The following is a 13,292-nucleotide window of genomic DNA, read 5'->3' as shown; positions in this document are numbered from 1 at the left end:
TATTCACAACACATCCAGCAGTATTAATACTCTGTGGAACCCTGGATAACACATCAACAATAAGTGGAAATCTGTCTTGAGGTCTGTGTGAACTATATTCTTCTATAAAACTTTGTAGGTCTTCCTCATTTTCCACAACGTATGGCTCACATGACAAACAGACATGGTATATAAACTTGAAGATTAATTGATGTTGTGTAGAATCTAAGTTGAGAGCGTTGTAGACAACATCTTCAAGTTCTGCCAACGTACAATTCCTTTTGATACGTATAATCTTCATTCTTTGATGTTAGTATCTCCAAGTACCTTCAGAACATAAACTCTATGTTCCATCATAGAACAGTAGAACTGAAATTTGTGACATTAAGCACAAAAGGTTTACCAATTCAAAACATAATAAGTATCTCCTTGTCACAAGCTTGTGGTAATTCGTGAGGTCGTATGACTAAAAATAATTGCAATCGTAGAATCTTTGTTGGGAGGTTTAACTATAAACCTGAAGCAAAAGTAATGAATACAGAAAATAAGCCAAACAATTATGTTTAAATGTTGCATATTAATGCCTAGTAGAATAGCTACTCCTGACAGACATAGTGGATCAAGTAGAATAAGATGTCAAGTTTGTGGCATATGTGCTAAATCACAACATAACATTAGCTTGAATGGATGCAATGTTGACATTGTGGTGTTTTGTGGATTATTTTGTTCACGATCATAAATATAGTTACATTTAGCATGTCATTCGTATACAATAACATTATCAAAGTGGACAAATTCGATTGAGGTGGTTTGCTTTCAGAAAATGAAAAAATTAAATATTCCAATGGAACCGCCGTTAAATTTTCCAACAAGCAAGTGTTTCGTAGTTACCGATGGATAGTATATAATGAACAAAGGTTGTAATTTTCAAATGGAAATTTCTGAACCATTTATGGATTGTTTTACATAAAATCAAACCAACATAGAACTTGCACTTATATATCATATCAAAACGTGACAAACAATGAATCCAATATAAGGGAAAAATATATACATATATGTACATATATTTATATATATATATATACACATACCAAAAAATCTTTAACTCTGATCCGCACAAACGTACACTTTAATTACACCCTTTTGAAGTCTATGGGCTCCACAATGAAAATTTTCAATCTTGTTGTTATCACAAAAGGTTGCGGGTATGCAGGGAGACTGAACTGAACTGAACTGAAGGTGGTATTGTGTTTTCTACAATGGTTGGTCAGTGCGAAGAAAGGCTGAAAGGTACGTAACCAACAAAAGAGAAAGAGAGAGGGAGACACACAGGATTCATTGAATGTGGTAGTAGGGAGAGTAAGAGAGAGGGATAGAAGTTAATGAGGGTAGATGAGAAATGGAAGATGGTAAAAAAAATTTGTTTAAATATTTTCCACTTTATTCGACAATTAATGAGAAATGAGGGTAGATGAGAAATGGGACACTGTTCCATTTATTCTACACTTTCACATCCATTTATTTAAATATTTTCCATAAGTGCACAATTAATTCCCTTCTGACAACTCTCATTTGGACATACTGCCATGGAGCCGCATTTTAAAAGTGAATGGAAGAAGCTTTCAAGCTCGGAATAGTCTACAATGTAAAACTAACTACATTTCAATGCATACCATTCAAACAAGTTCAAATGGTCAGAAACTAGAGAGCCAATATTTGAGAACTTAATTACCATCCATTTAAATTCTCATCCTTCTTATTTATTGTTTTTTCACATCTCAAATAATATGGAGAATTTAATAATGAAATTGGGTCCTTACACTTCATCTTGACACGAGAATCATGTACAAAAACTAAAAACTAAAAACTAAATATGAATTAGCAAGAGAAAAATGTACAAGTGTTTTATGAATAAAAACTAGAGAATATTACAGCTCCTACAAAAGGCTCTGTTGGTATCAATCCCAATTTGACCCAAAGTTCCCCATCAATGTCAAAATCTCAAACACCAATTGGCACCACAATTGGTATAATGCCAAACTTTAGTGATAGCATTAAAAGCATACGGGGCACCTCCACTAAAACAGAGACCGATTTGATACTTGGATGAAATTAAATGAAATATCTGCAGTTATTTACAATATTTAGCATACAAATTTCAAAGAAAATAATTAAATACTTAGAGTATCCATAAAGAAGTATAAAGGTTCAAATCTAACAATTGAGGCAATAGCTCATACCCAGTAATATCCTTTGCTCTCTATGAATTATATAGAACCAAAATCCAATCTCATAGACTGATTTGCTAAAGGATGCCTAAATCTCCAAAACAGAAAAAGAAAACACCAATTTCAATCAATACATTGAGTAGATGGCCAACCTTCAACAAATATTAATCCAGACTGCCAGAAAAATATAAATATAAAAAAAAGACACTCAAGTTATTTTTAATTTTTTTCGAGGATAAAATAGGTATAAGAGGGTAGATAAAAAAATTTTGAAAGGGAGAAGGTATATTTCATTAACATATACATATCAACACAAGCTTTCAAAATAGAGGCATTCACCCAAATTCGTTTCAAAAAATAATATCTAATTTCATACATCTTCAAGAACTAAAAGAGTCAGAAAAATATGCTAAAAGGATGTCCGCAGATACATTCTATGAATTTCCTAAAGGCAAGACAAATAACATAAGATATAATTAAAAGTAACACAGGAAACATTTCCATGTCAAGTAACACATTCAAACTTATAAACATGTCAAATTCAAATAACAGTGCAAAAATTCCATCAATGGCATGGAAAATGCTATAAATGTTGGAAGCTATCTATGAATGAGTATAATGAAGGAAAAAACAGTCACAAATAAAATACACACTTACCATGAAATAAAGGAATGGAAACAGAGATGCTATTGGCAGCACTGCAAACAAATCGAGAAAGACAGTCAGTAATAACAATTAAAATGCTGAGAAAATCATATAGATCATAGATCATACAAATGGTCCCGGACATGTGTGATTCAAGCAAGAAATGAAGAAGAGATCATTTCTTAAACAAATTCTATAAAAACATGGTATAAATAATATTGATCAAAGTAAAAAGTACCAAATGACAAAAAATATCAGTGTGATGCACAACTCAATTCTGTTTGGAAAGGAAAACAAAAGCCAATAATAAATGTCTAATCTACTTAAAGATAAAATAAAATAACTTGAAAAAAAAAATAAGAAGGATGAAGAAGAAGAAGAAGAAGAAACGAGGCTATAAGTCGGACTTAAAAAAGGTTAACAAAACTGAATTAAAGTTTAAGATGTTTGTTGGATCTTCATTCAATCCTACTACAAAGCATGTCTATCAAAAACAAAGTGTCAAGAAGAAGGAAGAATGTGAAAATGTTTTCCATCAAATTCTTTTGCTACTCCCTTGTCAACCTCTGCCAACCTTCCAAAGTGCAGCATCAAATTCATCCACCAGTAATCTAACAAGTACAAAACATGTAGCAGAGAACAAAATACACATCACAGATGCAACAAATCAAACAAAACATCAACGTGATCAACATTCAACAATGCTTTAGAATGTCAAAAACCAAAATTAATAAAAATAAATAAATAACAAACAGTATAAGAATAAGAAAAAGCATACCATTGCACAACACAACAATCCAAATAAAAAGAAGGTCTCGAATTGGTAAACCACGTTGTTTCTCTTTATACTGTTCCACCTTACAACCTGGGCAATTCTCATAGTAAACCACATTCTTCAACAGCCTCTCTCTGCTCTCTTCCGCCAACTTTTTTTTTTTTTTTTTTAACTTACTTCTTGGTTTTCAATACTCTCACAGATTTCTCGTTTATATTGAGAGATTGAGATGAATGAAACTCTATTATTGCTTCACCATTAAATGGATTTTAGCAAAGCACCGACTAAGCATAGCCAATGAAGCATGGCAGACAAACACAGAGACACCTTTGTCATCCTTTATTAAGTCCCAACTTATCTGGTGAAACTATAACAAATAACGTGTGGTTCTAACTCCTAACAATGCATATAAACTTATTTGTCTTTTTTTTCTTTTTTTTTTTCTACCATCTTTGTCTATTCTAGAAAGTCATATCTAGTAAAAAAGAAAATTATATATATATATATATATATATATAACAATAATAATAATACATATTAAACTATCATCATTCAATGAGTCAGCCAATCATAATTCATACAGAACTGGTGGTAGATAAGCAATGGCACCAGGCAACTAAGTAAAGCAAAGACATACATTAAATAAGTATCACATGCAACTACGTAAAGCAATAAATTAAATAAGTATCACATGCAAAACCATGACCAATGAACAATCGAAGTTTTACCTTTATTTTGCAAGAGCTCATTTGTTCTATCTATGGAGAAACCACAAACATTACTTAAATTTAATAGCATATAGCTACCATTTTTAGAGCTGTCAAGGAAGAAGATTCATACAAATCTAAAAGACCCAAGTATCCATGCAAAACAACGCACACCTAAACGCAGATAAAAATTGACACTATAGTATGCATCATAGTTGCACTACCAAATGCAAATTATCAAACGCGCAAGAACCTTAAGGGCAACAGATTTTGCATCATAATTAGATGTATAACCATAAGCAACTAACCATCATTACTTAATCAATTTTTCATACCAACCACAAATTTTCAATAAATGGACAAAATTATTCTAAATTTCATAAAATGTTTTAGAACCTTTAGCATATATGTTGAAACATTCCTTACATAATTGCCAATGAAGAGTTCACATTAATATTCAATTTCATTTCTGCCTTGTCATTTTCCAAATAGACCTTTCAACAAAATACCAAACAAATTTTGGGTTCTTATTCAACACATATTCCACTCGTTAGCCTAAAGCCACTTAAAAAAATGATTAGATAACCTCCTGGACCTTGATGTCAATGGAATAGGATAAGCCTTAAGTCTCAATAGCTCCAGAATTGACCATGACCCTCCAAATAGAAGTTTGAAACATCCATCTTTCAGACTAACTATTCAAAGGGCAATCTTTTCTTTTTTGGAGTGGGGGAACTGTATTACAAACCCCCGAACTTTAACCAGTTCAGCAATCAAGCTCAATAGGAAAAAATGAACTCTTATCCTAATAAAGTTAAAATTACTTTTACATATATATATATATATATATATATATATATACATATATTAATGAACAACAGACAACAAACAACAAACAACAAAAACCAAATGCAACCCATAAATCACCATAGGAGACGCTTTTGATGAGTGAGAAATAAGAGATACGAGAATCTAAACCTTTTGGTCGTTGTCTTCTCTCCTGAGATAGAAGAAGAACTTTGTGTAAAGTGAACAGCAGACCCAATTCCAAAAACTCCAACGGTTTCATTCACATAAAGCGATTTACAATCAGGATTTTCTGTTTCCTTCGACATAAAAACAGAGGGAAAACCTCGAAAGACTCTGACTGACAGGCAAACCAATCCAAAGCTTTTGCACTGGAAGACACAGCGACCTGTAGAAATCCTCACAGAATCACATATGAAATGAAAACCAAACAAAATGACATAGTATCAAAATAGCAAAGTCTTACGAAATTTTCCAGTACCTGAAACCGAAAGAACCCACTGGAGGTAGAAGGAGGATTCAACTTCAACTTCCCCACAGCATCTTTGATACTCTCTAATCCCTTCTCAAGCGTCAATGCCGGGGGTAGAGTACGTGTAATGCAAGTCTCCACCACAAAATCCCCCTCCTCCATTCCCGAATCCTTGCCAATTTCCATTATCGAACCGTCAAATCGCACACGGAACACTACCTAAAACAAAAATTACAAAAGCATAAGGAAAAAATTACAGAAATAGCAAAAACAAAACATAAGCCTAATTTCGATTCCAACTTATCCCAAATTTAATCAGGAAAAAAAAAAAAAACATCCCACAAATGTTTTAAAAAAAATCCTAGAAACCACTCAAATCGAAAAGTCAAAGAAAAAATGAAGCAAACAGACCAAGCATTTTATTAGAGAGGCCAAGTGAAACAGCAAGCTTGGTCATTTGCTTCTGCCATGCAGCACCACCCATGAGCTTCGTATACAAATCCACGTCCTCCTTCTTCACAATATCTTAATTTCGAATTCCAAACAATCAATTTCTTTGTATGGAATTTTGGTGATCGGAGAGACGAAATGGGATTGTTTGGCAAAATGGCAACTAAGTGAAGAAAGTTTGATGAATGTGAAGAGATGAGCCAGCTTTGGGGAAGGGTGATGAAGGAGAAGAGAACAATCCGGTGAATAAAAAAAAGAAGTAAAAATATTTAATTTGAATATAAGGATATTTTGAGATTATTAAAAATTAAAAAAGTAGAAAAAAAAATACCAAATAAAGGGATAAAAATCATGAAGCTCATCCCTATGAGGGCATTGGGTCAAATTCCTCGAAAAGCTTTGTGTAACATGGTGGCAAAATAACTTGACAAGTCCTCAGATCCTATATTTGTTTTTTCGAATCTGCCACCTCATACTCATACGAATGTATGCGAGAGATATATTAACTGAGTCAGGCTCGTTTGATTGTAATCATATTTATTAATTGATGATTTAGTCAACAAAAATTTTAAATTATATAAATGAATATTATTAGGTTTGGAATCATGGAAAGGCCCTATGAACCTATGGGCCGTGGGGATCCACAAACTAAGTAATGGATCTGAGGAAGAAGATAGTTAACAGTACACGTCGGTAAGGTAAACTAATCATTTATAATAACAACTTATTTAATCCTTTTTTTTATTTTTTATTTTTCGTGAATATTAATTAGAATTTGGTTCAAAATGAATAATATATAATTGTGTATATATTTGATTGGTACCAAATCAAAAAACTTGCGAAAGCAGATGCATAACAATAATATAGTATTGTACATATGAATTAATTTTATCATTTATTTTATTGCAAAAAGAGAATATCTCATTGCCTTTTGAGACAATTCTATAATTTCATGGTTTCAAGTTTAGTTTGAAATCTTCATTTAAAATTTCTAATTTTAATTTATATCTATCTAAAATTAAGCCTCAAGTCAGATATCAAAACGCTTGAATAAAATCTTTATTACAACCAAGATTTAAATCTGATTTTAATCTTAATCCAAATTTAATAGAAGCTGGCATGGGATTGCAGGACTACCACAGCAAAATTGGAAAAAAAAAAAAAAGTAATTAAAACTACAATAAGAAAAAATAATAACAAACTATATAACTTAGTTTATGACAAAAAATATATATAAACTTAGTTTGCATAAACAAAAGCTTAATAGCATGCAATATGAAAAATCAATATTTAGTTAGATAAATAAGATTTTACAATAAAATGAACTAAAATTTTTTGGTTTTTCTTTTAACTACTTAGGCATATATTAATAAAAATATGATTTAAATTGACAATAAACATAAATAATTTAATAAAATGCTTTTAAAAAAGTTACGGTTTTTTTTTCTTTTTTTTTTTTCCTTTAGACTTAGGCATATAATAATGAGAATAAGGTTTAAATTCAAAATAAACATAAATAATTAATTAAACATTTTTTGCCTTTTTTTTTTTTTTTGCCCCTTGATGTTTTCTTAAGCTTTGGGGATTGTATTTTCCTTTTTTTTTTTCTTTTTTTTTTTTCGGATTTACAAGATTTGGGATACTGTTTTTTTTTTATTTTTTTTTATTTTTTTGGGAGTTTCTATTTGTGGTGATTTTAAATTTGATAGTATCTGGGTGAATAGTTTGCTCTAAAGATTATAATCTTATTTTGTTGCTTTTACAAAAAATTATTCATCAAATTTGAGATTAGACAAACAGAAATTATCAATAAAGTTGAAGAAGAAACTTCTCCAAGAGAAGCAACAAAGCTGCAAAAGAATCCCCTTTACCAAACCAAAGTTTTAGTAATGCTTTCTGTGTTGAATAACCAGCAAGACGACTCTAGAAGAAGAGATATTTTCAAGCTGCAGCTCTAACTAACCATGGACGAAAGCCAGAGCCTCTGGAAAAAGAAACAATACGAATAAAATGTTTTTGATTAAAATTTTATTTTCTCAATAGAAAAATGGTGAGCTGGATAGTGTTTTTAATATGGCAAATATCTTCACCAGGTTGGTAAGCGATTGAACAGATGGCAATAAATTAGTGGGAGGTTGGGATAGGGAGGCAATCATGCAAGATTTTCTCCTCACACCGATATGGAGGCAATTATTATTCTTATTTCAAATAATAGTTATGAATCATATGCAATAATTTAGTAATTTTTTTTTTCAAGAAAAAAATCTTATTATTTATACAACTTGCACAGTTGACAAATTTGCATTAACTATAAATTTATCAAAAACAAACATATGAACCACATAGACTAATCATAAGATGCCACACAGAATAGTAAGGATGAAGGCAAGGCATGGTGCCCCCATATGAAAGCCACATATCGTTCTTATTTTAATTAATAGTTATAAATCATATGCATGGTCAATAATTTAGATAGATTTTGTTGCAAGAAAAAATCATATAATCAATACAACTTGTAAAGTTGTCCATGACCAATAATTTAGGTTAGAATTTATGCAAGGAAAAACAATACTATATATACAACTTACGAAATTGTTTATGAAAACTCAAGTTATATATATTAAGTGTCATATTAACTATCACGAATCATATGCATAATATATAATTTAGTTGGATTTTGTTGCAAGAAAAAATCATATTATCAATACAACTTGCAAAGTTATCCATGACCAATAAATGTGTTAGAATTGACAAAATAATAATAATAATAATAATAATAAGGTTAGAAGTTTTGCAAGGGAAAATAATATTATATATACAACTTGTAAAGTTGTTTATGAAAATCAAGTTGTATACGTTAACTGTTATAAATCATTAGTTAGATTTTTTTTTCTTCTCATTTACAATAACTTTTACTTTGCATTGATGTTTCAAATTTACGACTTTTCAACGGTAAATAACTTATCAATTGAGTTAATCATATTTAATAATTTTATTTTATCTTTTGCAAAAAAAAATCTTACTTATATACAATTCTTAACTGAGTTAATCATATTTAATAATTTTATTTTATCTTTTGCAAAAAAAAATCTTACTTATATACAATTCTTAAATGTGCAATTTTTTCCTTTTTTTTTTTGAAATAAAAAAACAAAGATACTTCATTACGCAGAAACAGAGTACAAATACCAGCTTGAAAATGAGTTAAAAGCCAAGAAGGCCAATTCCCAAGCCAAGACTCATAATCAGTCAATAGAACATCATGCTTAGCAAGACAATATTGAGCCACACAGTTTGACTCCCTACCCACATAAGAACAAATTCAACCATCACATTTCCACAATAACCTCTTAATATCATCTACTAAAATGCAGTTAGGATCTAGATTTCTATCCAAACTAACATTATTCACTAAATGGACAGCACTAAGAGAATCACTCAACATCTCCCCCCTCTTTGGAAACCTACCTGAGAAGGAAAAATGATAAGACTCCTTAATCACAATTAATTCTGCAGTTGAACACATCCCAAACAACTTTAAAAAAGGCTTTGCTAGTGCATGAACGGAAGCATCAACATCAACTTTCAAAGTGTCGCCAATCGAAGGGACCCAACCGCTATATGCACAAGTAATTGGACAAACTTCATCCAATTTCATAGCGTCCTTATATTCCAGATGTAACAGAACCTCATTGTATAACACGACCATATACGATTGAACCAATATTGTCATGAAGGACTGTGTTCCTTCGATTCCATAGACTCCACGATGTCCATGCAAACCGTTTTTATGATAATATGATAAATCAGTAAGTGCACAACAACACAAAGATGTAAACGAATCATAAAACACACACCCTTGAAGACATCATAGAACTCTTGTGATTTCCCCCTTCTCGAAATTCTTTTGTTTTTTTTTTTTTTTCCCCTCTTCTCCTTCCAACATGCGCCAGGCTACCACTTTTATTTATTTATTTATTACTTATCTTTAATTTTATTTTCTCATAGAATATACTTATTAATTATAATTAATTTTGTTTTCAGTATTTCTTTACAATTTCTTGGTGCAATAATACTTATCTTTAATTTATGTTAAAAAAATTATTTGCAATTGAAATAGAAATTATATCTTTATCTACAATAAAATACTTATTTATTTTTTTAACTAAGTGAAATTGAGCTGCCAAAAAGTACAACTTGGGAAATATCGCAGAGTTGAAAATATTATTATTATTATTATTTTGTCATCCATTGCTTATATCATTGTATTAATATAATATATATTTTTTAATCACATTACAATGATTCCCTCTACTTTTGTTATATTGAACTTTTAACCTATAAATAAATATAGATGAAGGATATACCAACAAATCAATTTCACTTTATTTTACTAATATTTATTAATTGATGATTTAGTCAACTAAAATTTTAAATTATATAAATGAGTATTATTAGGCTTGGAATGGGCCATGGGGATCTGCGTAGTAAATGGATCCGAGATTTCTGTGCCTGCCTACTCGCGTTCTGTATACCAGTGGGAGAAGATACTGGTTGAGAAGACAATTCTGATCATACATAAGCAGTATTGATAGCTAAAAACGGTTCATAACAAACGTTAAAAGAGATATTTTTTTTTATAATTTTATATATAATTATTAATATAAAAATTTGAAAATTAAGTTTATATGTATCAAATACCATCAGGAACTTTGCTTTGCAGAAATTATATTTTTTTTATTTTTAAATTTTTTTTATGTTTTAATTTTTATCTATTTTATAATATTTATACATATATTAAATTTATTATTGTAAAAAAATAATAATAATAAGATAAATTTATAATTTGTGATCCTAATTTTTTTAAAAAATATGATAGATAAAACTTGTCTAATGTAATTATAAACATTGTTAGTTAAATGTAAATTTTTTTATTTTTATTTGTCTAATTATTAAAAGACAATTGAAAAGTAAAAAACTACTAATAATATTAATTTGGAAATTTTTTTACTAAATATCAATAATATTTAGAAAAATCTTTGATAAAAAAATTTAAATATAAAAATCATATATATTTCCAAAATTCTATGAAAAATTATAAAAATTTCAAAAATTTTCATGGAAATTTTTGAAGTTTTAAACCAAATTGTAAAAAATTTGATGAAAATACTATAATAAAAATTTTCATGAAAATTATGAAAAAAATATCAAAATTTTTTATGGATATTATGAAAATTATATCAGTTTCCATTTGAAAGATAAATTTTTAATGGATATTATGAAAATTATATCTTTTTTCATTTGAAAGGTAAAGATGTATTCAAAAAAAGAAAATTTTATAAAAATTTTACAAAAAAATTTTGATATTTTAAACTATACTATTTTAATATATATCTATCTAAAATTAAATATCAAGTCAGATATCAAAACATTTGAATAAAATCTTCATTACAATCAAGATTTAAATCTTGTTTTAATATTAGCCAAATTTAATAGAAGCTAGCATGGGTTTGCAGGACTACCACAGCACCATTGGAGAAACAAAAGATAATAATAAATAATTAAAACTACAACAAGGATTTTAGTACGCTAGTTCTGTTAAAAAGTAATTAGCCCAATAAGTGAAAGGAGCAGCCTTTGAAGCATCAAAGAGAGCAATCTCCTCCATTGCTTGACCTATAAGCTTCTGCGAGAACCTCTTAGATTCTTCAATGCCCATGAACTTGGTATAAGTTGCCTTGTCGTTCTCCAAATCTTTCCCGGCTGTCCTTCCCAATTCCTCGGTGGACATTATGATATCTTGAATGTCGTTCAAGATCTGACACCCCAACCCAAGATGCCGAGCATACTTCCTCAACCTTTGGATCTCCATTTCATTCCCTCCTCCAATTATGGCCCCGCAAACCACAGAAGCCTCTAAGAGCTTTGATGATTTAGCGACACAAATGTTCTCTAACTCTTCCATGCTCACTTCCTTTCCCTCGCAGTGCACATCCAATAGTTCTCCTCCCAGAACCCCTAATGAGCCAACGGCCGAACCCAGCTCAACAATTGCACCAACCACACGATCGAGAGGCACTCCTATACTCCTTTCTGCTATATGCTGGAAGGAAAGGGAGAGAAGGGAACTAGCAGCAAGAATTGCAGTCTCTTCACCAAACACCTTGTGTGTTGCGGGCTTTCCTCGCCTGATATCTTCGTCATCCATGCATGGGAGGTCATCTAAAATCAATGACATTGCCTGAACCATTTCCACAGCACAAGCTGTTGGCATCGCTGAATTCTCATCACCTCCAACTAGCTCACATGAAGCTAAGCATAGAGTTGGACGCAAGCGTTTTCCACCAGAGAAAACCGAGTATCTCATGGCCTTGTGGATTTCCTCAGGGTGTTTCAAGGGGATGGCTTCTTCTAATGCTTCGAGAACCTTTTTTGCCTTCATGGCAACTAATTCTTCCCCCAACTTCAATGGTGGAAAATGGGATTTATGAATATTATTCATGGTGGCCTTGATATTGTTCAAAGTAACAAGTTTGAGGTGGCCAAATGGGGTTCTAGATGGGGATTTCAGGCCAATAGTGGTGGGATTTCCAGGGATGGCAGCAAAGAGGGCCATTGAATTGAAAATGTGGTAGATTGGAAAAAGGAGGAGGTTCTTGTTTTGATTGGGTTGCCCTTGTTGTCCAGCTACATTACTTATATATATAACTTAAGATGATGTTAATTATCACTTCAGTTGCTTTTAACACTTTGTGCTACAAATTAGACAAAATGATACAAAATAATAAATCAGAAGGTGATGTGGTAATTTTAAAATATAAATGGTAAAGTGGTAAATTCATAAAAATTCAAAAGAGCAAAGTATATTTTATCCGAAAATAGTATTATACATGCACCGTGTGATAATAGTGTAATAGTGTTCCCCTGAACATTTTTACTGGATCCATTACTGGTCAAAATACGAGCAGAAAGACAGAATGATCAGAACCTGTTAACCACGCATCTTTGTATACGCGAGTTGTAGAATCATTCCCCACACGCCACCTCCCTCCGCTCTTCAATACTTTACATCCGCAGCAGAGACCCCACCATAAGTGCCAAGGGTGTCGTCCAATCCCAGCCTCCCAAAAAGTACACCTTGAGAAATATTGCAAGGTTGAAAATATTATTATTATTATTTAGTCATCCATTGCTTATATCATTGTATTAATATAATATATGTTTCT

General features: G+C 30.9%; 1 protein-coding gene across 1 annotated transcript; it reads right to left on the bottom strand.

The window, feature by feature from the left end:
* Nucleotides 1-11,534: 11,534 nt before the first annotated feature.
* Nucleotides 11,535-12,748, bottom strand: LOC107416295 (geranylgeranyl pyrophosphate synthase, chloroplastic). The gene has a single exon (XM_016024780.4). The coding sequence runs from the start codon at nucleotides 12,680-12,682 to the stop codon at nucleotides 11,648-11,650; it is 1,035 nt and encodes a 344-aa protein (XP_015880266.3). The 5' UTR covers nucleotides 12,683-12,748; the 3' UTR covers nucleotides 11,535-11,647.
* Nucleotides 12,749-13,292: the final 544 nt, after the last annotated feature.

The sequence above is a fragment of the Ziziphus jujuba genome, chromosome 4 (assembly GCF_031755915.1).
Source record: "Ziziphus jujuba cultivar Dongzao chromosome 4, ASM3175591v1".
Lineage (NCBI taxonomy): Eukaryota > Viridiplantae > Streptophyta > Magnoliopsida > Rosales > Rhamnaceae > Ziziphus > Ziziphus jujuba.
Note: the sequence above shows the minus strand (reverse complement) of the source record. Positions and strands in the feature narration are given on the sequence as shown.

What these genes read in the sequence shown, in the direction of transcription:
- LOC107416295 (XM_016024780.4), bottom strand. Translation starts at nt 12,682, where the DNA reads ATGGCCCTCTTTGCTGCCATCCCTGGAAATCCCACCACTATTGGCCTG.